The sequence below is a fragment of the Salvelinus fontinalis genome, chromosome 1 (genome assembly GCF_029448725.1).
Source record: "Salvelinus fontinalis isolate EN_2023a chromosome 1, ASM2944872v1, whole genome shotgun sequence".
Taxonomy (NCBI): domain Eukaryota; kingdom Metazoa; phylum Chordata; class Actinopteri; order Salmoniformes; family Salmonidae; genus Salvelinus; species Salvelinus fontinalis.
In genome coordinates this window covers 33925654-33947351 of record NC_074665.1, presented here as the reverse complement: position 1 = coordinate 33947351, position 21698 = coordinate 33925654, and the positions used below count along the sequence as shown (strand labels likewise).

Sequence of the window (21698 nt, the reverse complement as noted above, 5' to 3'; positions counted from 1 at the left end):
TTATACTTTGAACTGCTCCGTTCATTATTCCCTCGATCCTGACTAGTCTCTCAGCCCCTGCCACTGAAAAACATCCCCACATTATGATGCTGCCACCACCATGCTTCACGGTAGGGATGGTGCCTGGTTTCTTCCAGACGTGACGCATGGTATTCAGGCCAAAGAGTTCAATCTTGGTTTCATCAGACCAGATAATCTTGTTTCTCATGGTCTCAGTCCTTTAGGTGCCTTTTGGCAAACTCCAAGAGGGCTGTCATGTGCCTTTTATTGAAGAGTGGCTTCCGTCTGGCCACTCTACCATAAAGGCCTGATTGGTGGAGTGCTGCAGAGATAGTGGTCCTTTTGTAAGGATCTCCCATCTCCACAGAGGAACTCTAGAGCTCTGTTCGTGATCATCGGGTTCTATGTCACCTCCCTGACCAAGAGTTTGCAAAGCTGTCATCAAGGCAAAGGATGGCTACTTTGAACAATCTCTAAAATATCAAATATATTTAGATGAGTTTAATACCTTTTTTGGTTACTACATGATTCCATATGTGTTATTTCATAGTTTTCATGTCTTCACTATTATTCTACAAATGTATAAAATAGTAAAAATAAAGAAAAACGCTTGATTGGGTAGGTGTGTGTGTGTGTGTGTGTGTGTGTGTGTGTGTGTGTGTATATATGTATACATACAGTTGAAGTCGGACATTTACATACAACTTAGCAAAATACATTTTTACTCAGTTTCTCACAATTCCTGGCATTTAATACTAGTAAAAATTCCCTGTCTTAGGTCAGTTAGGATCCCCACTTTATTTTAAAAATGTGAAATGTCAGAATAATAGTAGAGATTTTTTTTCAGCTTTTATTTCTTTCATCACATTCCCAGTGGGTCAGAAGTTTACATACACTCAATTAGTATTTGGTAGCATTGCCTTTTAAATTGTTTAACTTGGGTCAAACATTTCAGTTAGCCTTCCACAAGCTTAAAAATAAAGGAGAGCCGCACACTCTAGGAGCTCAGATGCAAAAAATGTATTACCAACGTTTAAAACAAATGGATAGCATACGATCATAGATTCATTTTAGACTACACAAGCTTACAAACAATTACAATGGCAAAGTCACGATAAGTTTTCTACTCCGCTAGCCAGCACCTCGCCTAAATATGTGTGCGTTTCTTTTTCTTCTAGAGCCTTCCACAAGCTTCCCACAATAAGTTTGGTGAATTTTGGCCCATTCCTCCTGACAGAGATGGTGTAACTGAGTCAGGTTTGTAGGCCTCCTTGCCTCCTAGGATTGAGGTCAGGGCTTTGTGATGGCCACTCCAATTCCTTGACTTTGTTGTCCTTAAGCCATTTTGCCACAGCTTTGGAAGTATGCTTGGGGTCATTGTCCATTTGGAAGACCCATTTGCGACCAAGCTTTAACTTCCTGACTGATGTCTTGAGATGTTGCTTCAATATATCCACATAATTTTCCTACCTCATGAAGCCATCTATTTTGTGAAGTGCACCAGTCCCTTCTGCAGCAAAGCACCCCCACAACAAGATGCTGCTATCCCTGTTCTTCATGGTTGGGATGGTGTTCTTCGGCTTGCAAGCGTCCCCCTTTTTCCTCCAAACATGACGATGGTGATTATGGCCAAACAGTTCTATTTTTGTTTCATCAGACCAGAGGACATTTCTCCAAAATGTACGATCTTTGTCCTCATGTGCAGTTGCAAACCGTAGTCTGGCTTTTTTATGGCGGTTTTGGAGCAGTGGCTTCTTCCTTGCTGAGCGGCCTTTCGGGTTATGTAGACTCGTTTTACTCTGGATATAGATACTTTTGTACATTTACATTTACATTTAAGTCATTTAGCAGACGCTCTTATCCAGAGCGACTTACAAATTGGTGCATTCACCTTATGATATCCAGTGGAACAACCACTTTACAATAGTGCATCTAACTCTTTTAAGGGGGGGGAGGGTTAGAAGGATTACTTTATCCTATCCTATTGTACCTCAAAGTGTTTTCTCCAGCAGCTTCACAAGGTCCTTTGCTCTTGTTCTGGGATTGAATTGCACTTTTCGCATCAAAGTACATTCATGTCTAGGAGACAATGCATCTCTTTCCTTAGCGGTATGACCGCTGCATGTTCCCATGGTTTTATACTTGCGTACTATTGTTTGTACAGATGAACGTAGTACATTCAAGCATTTGGAAAGGATGAACCAGACTTGTGGAGTTCTAAACATTTTTTTACAGTGAATTATAAGTGAAATAATCTGTCTGTAAACCATTTTTGGAATAATTACTTGTGTCATGCACAAAGTAGAGGTCCTAACCGACTTACCGAAACTATAGTTTTGTTAACTTCTACTTGCACACAATCCCAGATCCGGGAGCACCCCGATCAGTAAAAAAGCTGACTAGCATAGCGTCACAAGTAAATACTAGCATCTAAATATCATTAAATCACAAGTCCAAGACACCAGATGAAAGATACACATCTTGTGAATCCAGCCATCATTTCTGATTTTTAAAATGTTTTACAGGGAAGACACTATGTAAATCTATTAGCTAACCACGATAGCAAAAGACACAACTTTTTTTTCCCACCATTTTTTTCCTGCATAGGTAGCTATCACAATTTCGACTTCATCAGATGACAGTCTGATAACATATTTATTGTATAGCATATGTTTTGTTAGAAAAATGTGCATATTTCAGGTATAAATCATAGTTTACCATTGCAGCCACCATCACAACTCTCACCAAAGCAACTAGAATAACTACAGAGACCAACGTGAATTACCTATATACTCATCATAAAACATTTATGAAAAATACACAGCGTACAGCAAATGAAAGACAAAGATCTTGTGAATCCAGCCAATATTTCAGATTTTTTAAGTGTTTTACAGCGAAATCACAGTATAGCATTATATTAGCTTACTACAATAGCCAACCACACAACAGCATTGATTCAAGCCAACAATAGCGATAACGAATAAACCAGCAAAAGATATTAATTTTTTTCACTAACCTTCTCAAACTTCTTCAGATGACAGTCCTATAACATCATATTACACAATACATATAGAGTTTGTTCGAAAATGTGCATATTTAGCGGCACAAATCGTGGTTATACAATGAGAATAGTAGCCAAGCTGCCAACAATATGTCGGGAGAAATCTTGGGAGAGGCACCTAATCTAATCAGTAACTAATCATAAACTTGACTAATAAATACAGGTTGGACAGCAAATGAAAGATACATTAGTTCTTAATGCAACCGCTGTGTTAGATTTTTAAAATTACCGCTACTACGACATACAGCGTGCGTTAAAGCGAGACCACACCGAAATTAATGGCGGAATATGAGTTTTACATTTTTCAACAGAACAACGAATTAACATCATAAATAGTTCTGACTTTTTGATGAGCTCCCATCAGAATCTTGGGCAAGTTGTCCTTTGTCCAAAAGAATCGTTGATCGGCTGTAGATTGTCGCCTTCAACTTTGGAATTAGCAGTAAACATTAGCCATGTGGCCCAGACGTACCCAACTCACTAGAACGCAGCACAAATAAATATCCGAAAATCGCAATATACTGATATAAACTGATATAACTCGGTTTAAAATAACAACATTATGATGTCTTTAACACCTATATCGAATAAAATCAGAGCCGGATATATCTAAGGGCTATAACGGGAGCTTTCTAGAACGCCATCCTGAGGTCTGTCTTGCGTCATGGCGAATGAAGGAAAGAGAGGACCCCCCGTTCCGAGCCCATTTATATGGCCTCAGATCTGCCTAGCAACTCCATTCCAATTCTCACTAGTTGCTGACATCCAGGGGAAGGCGTATGCAGTGCATCTCAACCAATAGAAGACATGCAAATTAATAAACTGACCTCAGAACAGCCTGCATGATTTCAGATTTCTCACTTCCTCATAGGAAAATTGCTCCAACTCGAGTTCTATTTTACTCACAGATATAATTCAAACGGTTTTAGAAACTAGAGAGTGTTTTCTATCCAATAGTAATAATAATATGCATATTGTACGAGCAAGAATTGAGTACGAGGCAGTTTAATTTGGGAACAAAATTTTTGTGAAAAAAGTGCAAACAGCACCCCCTATTGAGAAAATTCCTCCACAAGGAATTTGTGGAGTGGTTGAAAAACGAGTTTTAATGACTCCAACCTAAGTGTATGTAAACTTCCGAATTCAACTGTGTGTGCGTGCGTGTGTGTGTGCGTGTGTGTGTGTGTGTGTGTGTATATATACACTGCTCAAAAAAATAAAGGGAACACTTAAACAACACAATGTAACTCCAAGTCAATCACACTTCTGTGAAATCAAACTGTCCACTTAGGAAGCAACACTGATTGACAATAAATTTCACATGCTGTTGTGCAAATGGAATAGACAAAAGGTGGAAATTATAAGCAATTAGCAAGACACCCCCAATAAAGGAGTGGTTCAGCAGGTGGTGACCACAGACCACTTCTCAGTTCCTATGTTTCCTGGCTGATGTTTTGGTCACTTTTGAATGCTGGCGGTGCTTTCACTCTAGTGGTAGCATGAGACGGAGTCTACAACCCACACAAGTGGCTCAGGTAGTGCAGCTCATCCAGGATGGCACATCAATGCGAGGTGTGGCAAGAAGGTTTGCTGTGTCTGTCAGCGTAGTGTCCAGAGCATGGAGGCGCTACCAGGAGACAGGCCAGTACATAAGGAGACGTGGAGGAGGCCGTAGGAGGGCAACAACCCAGCAGCAGGACCGCTACCTCCGCCTTTGTGCAAGGAGGTGCACTGCCAGAGCCCTGCAAAATGACCTCCAGCAGGCCACAAATGTGCATGATTCTGCTCAAACGGTCAGAAACAGACTCCATGAGGGTGGTATGAGGGCCCGACGTCCACAGGTGGGGGTTGTGCTTACAGCCCAACACCGTGCAGGACTTTTGGCATTTGCCAGAGAACACCAAGATTGGCAAATTCGCCACTGGCGCCCTGTGCTCTTCACAGATGAAAGCAGGTTCACACTGAGCACATGTGACAGACGTGACAGTGTCTGGCGATGCCGTGGAGAACGTTCTGCTGCCTGCAACATCCTCCAGCATGACCGGTTTGGCAGTGGGTCAGTCATGGTGTGGGGTGGCATTTCTTTGTGGGGCCGCACAGCCCTCCATGTGCTCGCCAGAGGTAGCCTGACTGCCATTAGGTACCGAGATGAGATCCTCAGACCCCTTGTGAGACCATATGCTGGTGCGGTTGGCCCTGGGTTCCTCCTAATGCAAGACAATGCTAGACCTCATGTGGCTGGAGTGTGTCAGCAGTTCCTGCAAGAGGAAGGCATTGATGCTATGGACTGGTCCGCCCGTTCCCCAGACCTGAATCCAATTGAGCACATCTGGGACATCATGTCTCGCTCCATCCACCAACGCCACGTTGCACCACAGACTGTCCAGGAATTGGTGGATGCTTTAGTCAAGGTCTGGGAGGAGATCCCTCAGGAGACCATCCGCCACCTCATCAGGAGCATGCCCAGGCGTTGTAGGGAGGTCATACAGGCACGTGGAGGCCACACACACTACTGAGCCTCATTTTGACTTGTTTTACGGACATTACATCAAAGTTGGATCAGCCTGTAGTGTGGTTTTCCACTTTAATTTTGAGTGTGACTCCAAATCCAGACCTCCATGGGTTGATAAATTTGATTTCCATTGATCATTTTTGTGTGATTTTGTTGTCAGCACATTCAACTATGTAAAGAAAAAAGTATTTAATAAGAATATTTCATTCATTCAGATATAGGATGTGTTATTTTAGTGTTCCCTTTATTTTTTGGAGCAGTGTATATATATGTGTGTGTGTATATATATATATATATATATGTATATGTATATATATGTATATGTATATGTATATGTATATGTGTATGTGTATGTGTATGTATATATATATATACGTATATATACGTATATGTATATATATATATATATATATATATATATATATATATATATATATATATATATATATATATATATATATATATATATATATATATAAGCCATTTAACAGACACTTTTATCCAAAGCGACTGATAGTCATACATGCAGACATCTTTTCACTTTGGGAACCACTTTGTTAGTCAACATGTATCAGATTAGTACCCCTAAGGAGACATTCTTTTTTTGTGTGATTAGTATTATTTCCATAAAAAAATATCAGTTATTTTGTTTGTTGTGTTTCTTAGAGAAAGGGAGTGGTGCCGCCCCTCACAGGCGCTCCCAGAGTGAGGTGCGAGGCTACCAGAACACAGAGGAACACTGTGACCCTTTTACTGATATCAGCGATGGCCTGCCGCAGAAGTACGCCACCCTTCCTCGCAACCGCAACCCATTTGAGGTGGAGCAGGGCCAGCTGTGGGACCAAGGGGAGAAAAAGGAGAAGAAGGAGAAGGTCAGCCTACTTGAACGTGTGACCGGGAAGAAGGAGGGACGCAAGACCGACGGGGGGCGTTCGGGCAGCTCTGGAGACCTGCGCTCGCCCAATCCCTTCAACAGCAACTCTCAGGGCGACATCCAACCAACCAACCCCTTCAGCTCACACTACAAAGCAAGGTAAAGCTTTCCACGTCCACACAACTATGTTTGGTATCCAAGCCAGGGTCATGTTCATTAGGCATAAAATGGCAAAACAACTTATTGAAACATGTGGGGACTACCTGGGCTTAGCCAATAGGAAACGGACCTTTTCATTTTCCAATGCTTTCAATTGTGTGCTTTAATGAACTCGACCCAGATGCACACGTATTGCACAGTATTCCTGATCCCTTAGAATAGTTTCAAATATTAGAAGACTTACAAAACTGAATGGCTTTTGCGGTCACTGTGCTAACGTTAGGTCAGCTGGCTTATTCAGGACGAGTTAGGGAACTAATACAACTAGAACTTCCACTCCAAAACATTGCAACATGCTTTTAGAACACAAACAAAGTAGGCTGTCATTGTAAATAAGAATTTGTTCTTAACTGACTTGCCTAGTTAAATAAAATAAAATACCTAAGCTGTTTCATAGAAATTTCCCTTTCTAAGCTGTTTCACCGAACCAATCATATCAGGTTCCTCTTGTTACACTTATGTTTTGTCAAACATAATGTTTGCCCATATTGCTCATTTATACACTCACCAGTCAGTTTATTAGGGAAACCCATCTAGTACCGGGTCGGACCTCCCTTTGCCTTCAGAACAACCTTAATTATTCAGGGCATTGTACAAGGTGTCAGAATCATTCCACAGGGATGTTGGTCCATGCTGACGCAATGGTACCACGAAGTTGCTGCAGATTGAACGGCGGTACATTCATGCTGCGAACAGCCTGTTCCATCTCATCCCGAAGATGCTCTATTGGATTGAGGTCTGGGGACTACGCAGGCCACTCAAGTAAAATGAACTCGCTGTCATGTTTTTTTTTCTCCACTCAATTGTATAGTGTTGGTGATCGGGTGCCCACTGGAGCCACTTCTTATTGATTTTAGCTGATAGGAGTGGAACCTGGTGTGGTCGTCTGCTGCAACAGCCCATCCGTGACAAGGAATTATGCGTTCTGAGATGCCGTTCTGCACACCACTGTTGTACTGCGCTGTTATTTGTATATTTGTTGACCGCCTGTTAGCTTGCACGATTCTTGCCATTCTCCTTTGACCTCACTCATCAACGGGCTGTTTTCGCCCACATTTTCCACAGGTCTGCAACTGACTGGATGTGTTTTGTTTGTTGCACCATTCTCTGTAAACCTTAGACACTGTTGTGCGTGAAAAGCCCAGGAGGGCAGCCGTTTCTGAGATACTGGATCCGGCACGCCTGGCACCAACGATCATACTACGCTCACAAAGTCGCCTATGTCACTTGTTTTGCTCATTCTAATGTTCAATCAAACAATAACTGAATGCGTCGATGCCTGTCTGCTTGTTTTTTTAAAGCAAGCCACAGCCACGTCTGTAGGTGCAATACACCACCGCGTTCACGGAAATGTATCTAATAAAATGTCCGGTGAGTGTATATCAGCAGTAGCATATAGTTATCCACGTGTTGGCCAAGTTTTCTTTATCATACTATACAGGTGTTATTACTGGCGTTAAGGGGCAATCTGCAGTTGCTACTTCCATTTTTATACCTTTAAATTCATTATGTATACTAGGGCTGGGACAATACCAGTATCGCGATACTCGTTAGTATCGTGTCAAGGAAACAAAACAAAAGCGTATTTAGCCCTCATGTTGGAAACATTATGTTGTCATCCAGAGTCACATTTATTTGTTTTCCAAGCTATGACACTATCAGGTACCAAGGTAAGACCCAAGTGCACCCCCCCAAAAAATATTTTTTTTTACAAAAAAGACCCAAGTGCAGACTGTGTGAAGTAACAATGTTTATTGTAACAACAGGGGCAGGCAAACGACAGGTCAAGGCAGGCAGGGGTCGATAATCCAGAGTAGAGGCCAAGGTACAGGATGGTAGGTAGGCTCAGGGATAGGCGGAGTGGTCAGGTGGGCGGGTACGGGGTCAGGGCAGGCAAGGGTCAAAATCGAGAAGGGGGATAAAAGAGAAACTGGAAAGAGCAGGAACTGAGACACAAAAAGCTGGTAGGCTTGAACAAACCAGACGAGCTGGCAACAGACAGAAAACACAGGTATAAATATACAGGGGATAATGGGGAAGATGGGTGACACCTGGAGTGGGGTGGAGACAATCACGAAGACAGGTGAAACAGATCTGGGCATGACAAGCACACTATTTTACATACAACAGATTTTAGCACCGACAGAGATGGTCCCCTCACTTCGAGGCCTTAGGAAACTATGCTACTATACTATCGTTTTGTTTAATGTATTATTTTTTACATTGTTAGCCCAGAAAATCTTAAGTGTTATTACATACAGCCAGGAAGAACTATTGGATATACAGTTGAAGTCAGAAGTTTAAGTACACTTAGGTTGGAGTCATTAAAACGTGTCGTGTGTATATGTATGTGTGTATATGTAAATATATGTGTGTATATATATGTGTGTATATATGCATGTACACACACACACACACACACACACACACACACACACACACACACACACACACACAGTGCATTCGAAAGTATTCAGATTCCTTTAGTTGCCTTCTGGAAAACTCCAAGTGGGCTGTTGTGCCTTTTACTGAGTGGCTTCCGTCTGGCCACTCTACCATAAAGGCCTGATTGGTGGAATCCTGCAGAGATGGTTGTCCTTCTGCAAGATTCTCCCATCTCCACAGACGAGCTCTGTCAGAGTGACCATTGGGTTCTTGGTCATTTCCCGGACCAAGGCCCTTCTCTCCCAATTTCTCAGTTTGGCCGGGCGGCCAGCTCTAGGAAGAGTATTGGTGTTTCCAAACTTCTTCCATTTAACCTCTCTGGGATATTCGGGACGGTAGCGTCCCACCTCGCCAACAGCCAGTGAAATTGCAGGGCGCCAAATTAAAAACAACAGAAATCCCATAATTAAAATTCCTCAAACATACAAGTATTTTACCCCATTTTAAAGATAAACTTGTTATAAATTTTTTCAAAAGGCTTTACGACTAAAGCACACCAAACGATTATGTTAGGTCAGCACCTAGTCACAGAAAAACACAGCCATTTTTCCAGCCAAAGAGAGGAGTCACAAAAAGCAGAAATAGAGAAAATTAATCACTAACCTTTGATCTTCATCAGATGACACTCATAGGACTTCATGTTACACAATACATATGTTTTGTTCGATAAAGTTCATATTTATATCCAGAAATCTCAGATTACATTGGCGCGTTATGTTCAGTAGTTCTAAAACATCCGGTGATTTTGCAGAGAGCCACATCAATTTACATAAATACTCATAATAAACATTGCTAAAAGATACAAGTGTTATGCATGGAATTTTAGATCCACTTCTCCTTAATGCAACCGCTGTGTCAGATTTGAAAAAAAAATTTCGGAAAAAGCACACCATGCAATAATCTGAGTACGGCGCTCAGACACAAAAACAAGCCATACAGATACCCGCCATGTTGTGGAGTCAACAGAAGTCAGAAATAGCATTATAAATATTCACTTACCTTTTGATCTTCATCAGAATGCACTCCCAGGAATCCCAGTTCCACAATAAATGTTTGTTTTGTTCGATAAAGTCCATAATTTATGTCCAAATACCTCCTTTTTGTTTGCGCGTTTAGTACACAAATCCAAACTCGGGAGGCGCGGACAAGTCCAGGTGAAAAGTAATATTACAGTTCGTAGAAACATGTCAAACGATGTATAGAATCAATCTTTAGGATGTTTTTATCAATAATCTTCAATAATGTTTCAACCGGAGAATTCCTTTGTCTGTAGAAATGCAATGGAACGGAGGTAACTCTCACGGGAGCGCGCGAGACTGAGCTCATGGCACTCTGCCAGACCCCTGACTCAAACAGCTCTCATTCCCCCCTCCTTCAAGGTAGAAGCATCAAACAAGGTTCTAAAGTCTGTTGACATCTAGTGGAAGCCTTAGGAAGTGCAATATGACCCCAAAGACACTGTATATTCGATAGGCAATGACTTTGTTTTCAATGACTTGAAAATGACTTGAAAACTATAAACCTCAGATTTCCCACTTCCTGGTTGGATTTTTTCTCAGGTTTTTGCCTGCCATATGAGTTCTGTTATACTCACAGACATCATTCAAACAGTTTTAGAAACGTCAGAGAGTTTTCTATCCAAATCTACTAATTATATGTATATTATAGCTTTTAGGTCTGAGTAGCAGGCAGTTTACTCTGGGCACCTTTTTATCCAAGCTACTCAATACTGCCCCCCAGTCCCAAAGAAGTGAAGACTGATGGATGCCACTGTGCTCTTGGGGGCCTTAAATGCTGCAGAAATGTTTTGGTACCCTTCCCCAAATCTGTGCCTCGACACCATCCTGTATCGGAGCTCTACGGACAATTCCTTCAAACACATAGCTTGGTTTTTGCTCTGGCATGAACTGTCAACTGTGTGTGCCTTTCCAAATCATGTCCAATCAATTGAATTACCACAGGTGGACTCAAAGTTGTGTAGAAACATCTCAAGAATGATCAATTGAAACATGATGCACCTGAGCTGAATTTCGAGTCTCATAGCAAAGGTCTGAGTACTTATGTAAATCAGGTGTTACTAAAAACCTGTTTTCGCTTTGTCATTTTGGGATATTGTGTATAGATTGAGGATTTTTTTTATTTAATCAATTTTAGAATACGGCTGTAACGTAACGAAATGTGGAAAAAGTCGAGAGGTCTGAATACTTTCCGAATGCACTGTATGTACCCATTAGTTCTTGAATATCATTTATAGGTGCCTCATGAGCTTAGTTCAACTGTCGTACTACATCATACCCCAAAATATAAGCTTGTTTTAATCCTTTCCTTGTCGATAATGTAAATTTAAACAAACACTGTCTAGCCTCAAAACATGGTTAAAACCATAATCTTGATATCCTGGATGGTCAGATGCTCTGTCCATGAGTTTGTGAGTGGTTACATTTCTCCAGCGCCATCCTTCAGCTCCGCCACCAATTCAGTAGTGGAGTGTCCACTTTGTTATTGTTCGCACTACAGATTGCCCCTTTAAAGCTAGAATCCTTAGTTTCTACATCCATTTTTGACTTATAAATAATGATATATATAACCATTGATTCTTGAACAATATAACTTCTAAATGCCATGTGAGCTTAGGTCAACTGTCGTACCCCATCAGAACCCAAATTATATGCTTGATTTATTCCAATGTTTGTAAACAAATGAAATGTAAGGAAGCCTCAACATGGTTAAAACTGTAATTGTGATATCATGGGATGGTCAGTCTTTGTATCCATAGCCTTAGTCTATGAATTTGAGTGGTTACGTTTCTTCACCCTGGTCCCTTAGCTTTTTTGCGAAACAGGGGGCGGTGAGAATGCTTAGTTATTGTTTCAGTTAAGGAGTGTAGCTTTAAGAGAAGCTAGGCTTGATAACAGACCCCTCTTAGCCACACTGAGATCTGTCGCACAATTAACCTCTTAGGCCTATCTCGCTGTAGGCGCTAGTCCATCGTCTTTACAGCTACCGTCGTACACTACCTTTTTGTGGTCATTTAGGTTTAAGGCAAGATGATACAGGGTGATTTAACCGTGTTGGTAAACATGATTTTACTTTTTTATTTTTGTAATTCCGTATTCTTGGATGTTTTGCAGTGATAAAAAGCCCACCAGCAATGAAGACATCCGAAAGGCGAGAGAGAAACATGGCAAGAAAAATGTAAGAGCTCACACCGTACACACTTTTAGTGACTCAATCTCAAACAAGGTTTACATTGGTATGAATAACCGTTTCGTAAAGACCATGGGAAAAAAATAAAGGGAGAGAGAACGTCAAAAAGCATGGGCCTAGTTTCAGAACACCGCCAACTTTTAATTGAGTAGCTCTCCCTGATCTTACTTGACATTGCGGTTTGTGATGTTGATCTCTGAGCTGCTGTCTCTTCTCTCTTTTACACTTCACGATGAGTGTAATTTAACTAATTAACAGCTGAAAACAACGACCATCATCTCTGATTGGCTCATCATTTAAAACCGTGTGAAGTTTCGGTCTCTCTAAGGTCAGGTAAAGTTCTATTATATCGTACTGGTGCCATAATTGGAGCACTATGTAGGGATAAATATGTGTGAAATTGTCATTGGATTGATGAGGGGGTTATTTGCCACCTTAGTTTTGTCACTCCCCCTCCCCCCCAAAAATAAAAGCACAAAACATGCTCTGCTGGTGCATAATTCTAGTAGTTGCTGGCAATTACACTCCTGAATGAGTTTAACATGGTAAGAGAGCCATGTCCAAAGTGATGTTGAAATGAGAAACAGGGATTCTGATAATGGCTTTCCTCACCTCCTCGTTGTGGGTGTTGAGTCATCTTAGCCACGTGCCCCTCCATACACTCTATTGCAGAGCCTAGCAGAAATGAACTGGCAGTTCCATTCCCTCTGCTTTCAGGCCCTTGCTAATAAACCAGTGAAAGAGGAGGGGAGGATAGTGAGAGAGTTCAAAGAACAGAGCTTTTAAATTCTCAAAGCAGACCTCATTAGATGTAGTAATGAGACAACTGGAGAATGCCAAGTGTGCTCGCCTTATCTACTTCTCACTACTGATCGCAGAAAAATTGTCTTCACTTAGCTAGTTCATGGTCATTTCTAGGCCTCTGTCACCAGCCGCTGCAGCTTCTGGCTGTGTAGCTTTATATAATGTCTGGGGCTCTTTGGTGTGTGAATTGGACGCCATTGCTCATACAGTATAGTTAAACTGAGCTTGTAACTTGATTCATGTTAGGAAAATCTCTGCAAAATTGGTTGTCCTGATGACTGGAAGTGCAAAAGGCCTATTTCTTAGTAAATTTTCCCTGTTTTGTTTCTAAAAGCATATTCAGTTCCCGAGTAAGCAGTCGCTAAACCCCCAATCACATTTTTCTCTGACCGAAAATAAGAGGCATATTGCTGAGTTAACTTTCGACTTTGGGCTGCCAGAACACTGACAAAATAACTTGAAGCTTACCTACGATGGAGGAATGCAGGACACCTAGCATGTCCACACTATGGAAAATGATGGAAATAAAGGTGCAGGCTGCTTAGTGTGATCCCCACCATAGTCTTGAATTGTTTAGAAATAGACTCTAGTGATGGCACCCTCACATTCTGGTTTATCTTTGTTTCTCATACTAGGAAGATATATAGTATACAGGTAAATATAGTCTGGCACTTCTTCACATCGTAGACACCGCACAGCGATTGCAGCTTGATTTTTGGGAACGGGGAGGAGAGGAGACTGATAAGTGAAGTATTTTAAACAGGTTGATGGCTTTGCCGCTGTATCTGCCTGGGGGAGGATGTCCATTGTTGATGCGATAACGTGGCACCTCATTAAAAATGATTGCAGCTCCTCTTGTCCCCCCTGTAATGAGATCGGCACAGTCTACACAGACAGTTTTTCCTCTAAAGAAAAAAAACCTCAACCAAAATAGTTTGGTTGCATCTTTGTTTTCGTGTTTCTTGTTTTGATCCTTTGTTCCCAGAAATATGCACTCTGCTGTTTCCCCTAGGAACGAAAAAGGCCCATTTTTTTTTTTTTTATCTTTATTGCTGTTTTTTAGGGAGTTTAATCTTAATGTGATGCTCTTGTCCACCAGCTGGTCAAGGTCGTTGCTGGTTTGGGAGGAGGATATGTGGTTCAGGATTTAAATAGGGAACGAGAGTTGACACCTTTATTTTCCTAGAACTGATTCTAAAAACATCAAATCAGATTCCCCGCCACAGGATTACTGATTGTTCGAGCCATCTATCGTTTTCTGATTTAATACCATTGACTTGAGCAGATCGAAACACCTGAAATGAAATGCAATGGCATTGACAGTGCCAACACACTTTTGGAGTGACATCTTATCACCGGTTCCTCAATTAGTCCTGATTGCCACCAGGGTATAAGAGATAAACACGTGCAGTAATGACATAGTTTGTGACATTATTCAAACACCTTTAATTAGGCAATTAGTCTATCTGCCATAACACGTGGGATTCCCTGGCCTAGCCTACCTTCAGTCTTGCTTCAGGTACTCTTTAGCACCGATTTTTACCTTTTTGCTTTGTCTATTTATACCATCTAGCTATGAAACCCATTTGCGAGCAATTATTGGTAATTGTCTCGTGTCTCAAGCCGCATTTGGAGTAGTACACTTTTACTGAGGTATTTGTAAATGGTGCTATCACGGTTGAATTCATCACAATGGCTGTGGTTTGGCCCCGCAGGAGACAAAGCAGCCGAGCGTGGCCTCCTATAGCAACTTGTCTTTTGACGAGGTGGTGCGTGAGCTCATCAAGCAGAAGGAGGTGGTGAAAAAGAAGGACGCGCATATCCGTGAGCTGGAAGACTACATTGATAACCTGCTGGTCCGCGTTATGGAGGATTCGCCGAGCATCCTACGGACACCCTACGAGCCCAACAGGAAAGCGGGGAAAATCTCAAAAAAGAAGTAGAGTCAAGGTAGAGAAAGGTCAAAAATAGAGGCTTGTAAACAGTAATGTCTCGTCCTAGCCATTTTTTTCTAATGTATTGTGGGTATGGAACAAAAAATGAAGAGAAGGGGGATTGACCAATGCCAAATCAGTCGTTTTTGATTTCTTTACAGTAACTGCATTGATACAGCTTATACGTTTTTATAGGTTTTGTATGCTGTGATTTGAGTTTACACCAGTTCCCCCAGCAGAATATTATTGTGGAGTGAAGTACATCCGATGACATAAATATTTGACTTGCATTATAATTAACCCCATGGCTGTTCCATTATGATAGGTAGACTAACCTCTGAATCAGTTGCTCTATGTTGATCCACTCATCCATTTTAATTGTCTCCTGCTCTGTTGTTTGCATGGCATTCTTTTTGTTTTTCAAATTCTGGTGAATTGAAAGAATGGGAAATGACATAATGTATCTCACAAATTCATCAGAATACCTTAGCAGAAACCAGTGGGATTCAAATGAGCTATCACTGTGTTGACTACGTTTTACCATTGATTATGAGATGATGAAGAACAAACTAGTGGGGTTATACCATGCCTGACCGTTTCCCAAGGCCTTTAATAGTGTATCCATGGCATACGCTATTTAAGGCCTTGGAAAACGATCAGGCATGGTATAGCCCCACTAGTGCACTTTCACACACGTAACATGAAAATCCCAGACAGCTTCTGGAGCGGTTGTTTGAACATAGAACCACCAAGCTAGATTTGCGTTTAAACACTAAGGCTATCTAGATTTAATTAAATATTTAAAGGATGCACCTCTTCACCTCTCACAAATCAGTTGTACTGAAAAAGTGCACGATTTAGATTAAAAAAAGAATGTCCTCGAGCTTCTAGTAAAGAGAGAAACAACTTCTCTGATTATGACTAAACTTATGCCTCGTTTAGCCTCTCCAAGAGGCTAAAATCTCTTGATTAGGTTGCTTTACTTTACTGACTTTATTGTCCCCATGGAGAAGTTTTGTTGCAGTGTCATGTACACGTTTAAAGTAGTGTTTAAATACAAAACAAATTGACAATACAACTTTCATAAGTTGCATACCAATAAAAAGAGACTAGCCTACTGGCCTTACTGGGTCAATAGGAACATTAGCCCGAGCTATTTAGGAGGGATATCACACCTGGCACAAATGATTGTCTAGTTCTGTTTTTCCCGCCGAGGGGTGCCCTATACCTGCGCCCAGAAGGGAGTAGTTCAAAGTCGCTAGGTGTAGAACTATGGTTACTATACCCCATTTTATAATTGCTAACTGACTGGAGAAGTTTTGTTTAAAGCCCCGATGCTCATTCTGAACGTTTAAATGCATCGCTTGCGGTACCGTTTTGTGAAACATAAACATATCTTTCATATCAGTGAGAAATAATTTTTAAAAAAACTCAATGTTTATAGGGTTAGGGTTCCCACACGGCCATATTTCCATGTTGCAGTGCTTTTTTACGGGAAACAGAAGGAAGACAGAGGCGTACCTGTGCTAATTAGATATCTACCTGTGAGTAAACGGAAGATGGACGCCGCAAAAGAGTTGTCACTGAAAAATATGTGTTTAAACACTGTACAGTAAGTGTATATTTAGCATTTGTAAAATTATTTTGACGTGATAAGGAAGAAGAGGGTTTTATGTTTCTAGAACCGTACCAAAATTGAAAATCGATTCACGTTTAGAAGAAGTATTTGGCTGTTTTTGCTAACAGAACATGTAAGGTCTTCGAACTATAAGGAGTAACGTTAGTCCATTATTGAGGTACAGTTGCTATAGTATTTTAATAAAAGGGTCTACTTTTTTATTTGATTGCGTGCCTCACTTTTCAAACAAAAAAATGTATCCGTTAAACAGTTAATCAAATGTATATGGCCTAAGTGTTAAAACGTATCCAAACAATTGTTAAATAACCAAAAGGTCATGGTCTAGGGGTGTGGATGAGTGTATCTGTGTGGGTTTGCGCGTGAATAAGTGTGTGGTGCGGAGACTCGGTGCAGGTGGTCAGTCCAGATCAAGTGTTCCGGATATTTTAAATTTAACTAGGCAAGTCAGTTAAAAACAAATTCTTATTTACAATGATGGCCAAACCCGGACGACGCTGGGACAATTGTGTGCCGCCCTATGGGACTCCCAATCACGGCCGGTTGTGATACAGCCTGGAATCGAACCAGGGTCTGTAGTGACGTCTCTAGCACTGAGATGCAGTACCTTAGACCGCTGCGCCACTCGGGGAGCCCTATAGGGCGGCATTCTTTTGGCTTCTATTTAGAAATTGTCTCTGAGCCTGTTGGTATCAGACCTCATGCTCCAATACCGTCTCCCCGATGGTGAAGGGGTGAACCGCTCGTGTGTGGGGTCCTTGATGATGCTGCTGGCCTTCCTCAGGCACCGTTTCAAGTAGATGTCCTGGCTGGGCGGGAGCACGGTCCCAGTGATGTACTAATAACCAGCTGAGCTAGCAAAAATGTAACAAAAGTCGTTTTTCGGAATCAAAAAATATACGTTTCAGGAATCACAGAAGCAAGCTCTCCCGGTGCACTGTTCAATCATTTAGCCATTTAAACATTTTGTTTTTGGATAAACTCACTTTTTGCAATGCCCTCAATGGCTTCCATGCGTTTAAAACGTGAGCTTGTCCGAGGGGTCGGTCTTGACAACACTTTCTATCCATTGGAGTGCTTGGACTGATTGCCCCAACTTCTGCGGTCGGGCTTAGTGAAGGGTCAATTGAATAGGGTTTGCCATTTTTAATAGGTCTGACATGAAAGCGTGAACCAACATATAGCCATAACAAATATGGCCGCTTGATGCGGTATTCAACCCAGATGCTCTTATAATGTGAATGTAGTCAAGTATATGTTTACCAGATGCTCCAGAGGCAGTCGTGTGCTGTTGGCAGTGGTCAAGTGGTTGAGTACTGCAGAGCATTAATGACTGTGTTTACACTTCAGACCAAGACGCAGGATTATGACTCTACACTCTGCCAATCAGCCCGGCACTGCGCTTACTGCAATACAAGATTGTGTTGATATACTGATATGCGGGTATGAACATGCTGTTGTTGCCTGTCTGTGACTGATGTGAGCTTTTTGGCATTAGGATGGTTTGGACCTACAGTATCTGTTGACATTTGCCATCTTAGTACAAAAATATATTATTTAAAGGTACTCTTATGAGGGTAGGTACTACTGCATTTTTTTCAAACTCAAGGCATGCATCTGAAAACAGCGTGACACTGCATTCCAATTTTGTGACCTTGCAGTGAAAACTAAACTATGTAAACACTGTATTCTCTGGTCAGTTTTGATGATATAGAATGTCTGGGCATCGTGCAGAATGTAATTGAGTGGAGGCAAACTAAAGACACTGCTTTGAAGCCTCCCTAATATTTACACCAAAGTTAATTCATTCAAAGAGCTATCATTGTCCAGCATATCAACTCTGAAGTCATTGCTTTTGGGTTTGTTGTTTTAGATTTTTCAGTGACTCTTGATGACTATCGTTTTGTTTTTAGGATCAAGCGCATTGTATGACCTTAATTTGCATTAAGTGTAGGCCCATCCATTGTCATCCAAAAATGTGTATAAACCATTGGTCAAGTTATTCTCACTTTACTCTACTTGTATGGCTTTACACAGACAGAAAGATGAAGTGCAATCATAATTTAGCAACATGTTTAATATTCTATTGGTGTCCACAAATTGTTTACACTTTGAATCATTATATTGTGTGCTCAGGTGGAACATGTCTGAATGACATCCGTTCTACACTTGTGATCTGTCATTGTTTGTCAACAGAGAGAAAATATGATTCCATTAGGTAGAAGTGGTTCGATTTTTGTTACTTTTTAGATTGACTGATTGTTGCTTGAATTGTTTTAACTATTTGAAGGAAATATTAATCAAGGTACCTAGCTACATAGCAATGCATTTGCAGGCTGATTTTAATGTATTGATTTTGTTCACATGTTACACTGCCCATTGACAGATCAAAGTGCTCTTGACTAATTGCTCTCCACAAAGGCTATTGGTTATATTTTTACTAGTAATACACTGTGTACTAACTTAACACATCCAGAAAACCAAACTATCAGTACAGATTGTAACAAGGGCTCGAGTTAACCTGTTTATTACATTTTATATGTGATCATTTATGACATTTTCATGTTTTACTGACTAATTTGTCATGCATCCTTCATACTGTCCAAAGCAAGGCCAAATATATAACATATCACGACAGTTTTACAATCAATGTAGGCTAACTCTGTTATGAAATATGTTATCATAAATAGTACTATGACGACATAACAAACAGTATCAGCCTGTCAAAAAACAAACCACCCTCAATTTAATAATTTGTGTCACCATGGTATATCGCTTCATAGCACATACAATGTCTGTTCTGCATAGCATACACAATTGTATGTATCAATGTATGCTTTAAGCAGGCAGTTTCCCCGCTCTGTATGATGTCACATTTCTGAGTCTACTTTTCTTTAATAGTTACATACACTGTAATGCTTTTCAAAAAGGTTACGACCACTTAGTTATTACTTTTTTTTTTTTTTTTTTTTTTTTCACCTTTATTTAACCAGGTAGGCTAGTTGAGAACAAGTTCTCATTTGCAACTGCGACCTGGCCAAGATAAAGCATTACTTTATTACTGTAAGTAGGTAAAACTATTACTGTGTTACTGAAATATTTTCCCTCAAGATGTACGTCTTTTCCTAGAGCAAATGCCATGACATGATGCCATGCCATGACATGACATGACAAACATGTCTCACCTAATTAGCAGAAAGGTTTACATTTGTCACTTTTTTGTTTTTTCTTTTTGTAGAATGTTGTGCCATTTACAGTGTTATATTCTTGGTATTTTAAATCAATAGGATTAATGTTACAAAGTTGTGTACTAATTGTATTGTGACCCCTGTTGTGAACTATTGATTCCTCAGTCTAAATCATTGACCACACTGAGTTGCGTAGTCACACATTTTAGACAATTTTTGTTGCTTTTTCCTGTATTTTGTGTCTTTTTTTATTTGGTAAACTTTTACATTCTAAGTTTTATATTCTTTATTTGTATTGGTAAAGTTACTGAATGTCCACATCAAGTAAGGATACAGCCCTAAGTGAACATGTGAGAATTTTACGACATTCGTTTTCGGAAGTTCAAAACCGCCAGAGGCTTCAATTTCAGAACTGCTTGGATGACTCACTCTACATTAAAAAGGGCTATCTCATTGCTTTTTTTTCCTTCTTAAGTAACAAACACAGTTTACTGCAAAAACTTCCCAATTCGGTCACAGTTAACTAGGACAAAGAGAATTTAATGGTATTCCAGAAAATGCAAAAGCTGCCTTTTTATAAACCTTGTCCTAGCATGCATCACTGAGACACTGTTTTGTTTTTTTGCACCTATTGTGTACAGATTCTTAGCCTCTATTACATTTATTTTATTTTTGAAAAAAGCTTCCCCCCCCCCCCCAAAAAAAAATCTTTATCTTTACCTAAATCGTCCTCTATTGAATGTAGGCTCTGAAGTGTGCCCTCGTTCATTATACTGATTATAGTTAAGCAACATTTCTTCCTCATGTTTTAAAATGTGACCTTTATCCAGACCATATATTCAGCTACTGTTTTTACCATAATTCAAAATGACTTCATGTACATTATACATTATTCAGCTGTTTGTATTTGACTTTGAATGTGTTTTGGTGCAACAGAAATGACTTTATCCAGAATAAGATGGGGTAACACACATGCTAACGAATAACAACAGATGTTTGTGTGTTGCGCTGTAAATTCCAAGTAATTTGTTTGAATTTTTACAGCAACATTATAGCAGGACTAATACACTTGCTCCAATGAATCTTCCGTTTTTATTGAAAAACGTGATGATGATAATGAAATCTCATGAATTCAATGATGGGGAAAAAGCTAGGACAATATTATTAAATGTTCAAATGGTTTTATAGGATGGGGGGGGGGCATATTAATTTCATGCTAAATGAGGTAATAGGTGTTTTCTTCATCATCCGACAACTGATGGTTGATGTTGAAGTGTGACAATGACTACATTGAGAGATCTCCATGGAGACAGCATCATTGAAAGCACTGAGCGCTCTGAAGGCTGTTAGGCTTACAAATAGATAATACAACTATAATACCAGTTTCAAGCCCACAATCACTGTTTCAGTTTAACATAGTTTAGTATTTAAATTCCCTTCATTGTGTTGATATACAGCTAATATTCTAACCTTTTCTCCATTTAGTTAATTCCATGGCACATCTTTGTACTTCTACTTAGCACTCAGATAATGATTCACTAACTCTGCAGTTAGCTTGCATCTTAAATTGCATGTCAGTTGTTTTTGCAATACAGCTTCATAAAATTTTATCACTTTCTGTTTAGAGAGCCATCACAGTTGCCCATATCACATATATATAAATTCGACATTGTACAATAATACAAGCAGAAATGTCTCCAAACGCCTCTTCTCTGTATGGTGGCAATGGCACTAAACTTTTTCCTTATGCATTTCTTTAACCTTAGCTGCAGTTCACAAAGGTGGGTGTAAGTTTTCACAAGACAATACCATTTTTCA

General features: G+C 40.3%; 1 protein-coding gene across 2 annotated transcripts in view; it reads left to right on the top strand.

Moving 5' to 3' along the window:
• LOC129853468 (rab11 family-interacting protein 2-like) overlaps positions 1 to 21698 on the top strand; it is a 40438-nt gene that overhangs the window by 17197 nt on the left and 1543 nt on the right. The window contains exons 4-7 of one of the 2 annotated variants that reach the window (XM_055919565.1): positions 6240 to 6606; positions 12243 to 12306; positions 14838 to 15072; positions 18043 to 21698. The exon at positions 18043 to 21698 is cut by the window's right edge and continues 1543 nt beyond it. In XM_055919565.1, the coding sequence (XP_055775540.1) occupies positions 6240 to 6606; positions 12243 to 12306; positions 14838 to 15065 (659 nt within the window). In that variant the 3' untranslated portion in view covers positions 15066 to 15072; positions 18043 to 21698. Of the gene's footprint in view, positions 1 to 6239; positions 6607 to 12242; positions 12307 to 14837 lie in introns of both variants that reach the window. The other variant, XM_055919557.1, reaches the window with a different exon arrangement.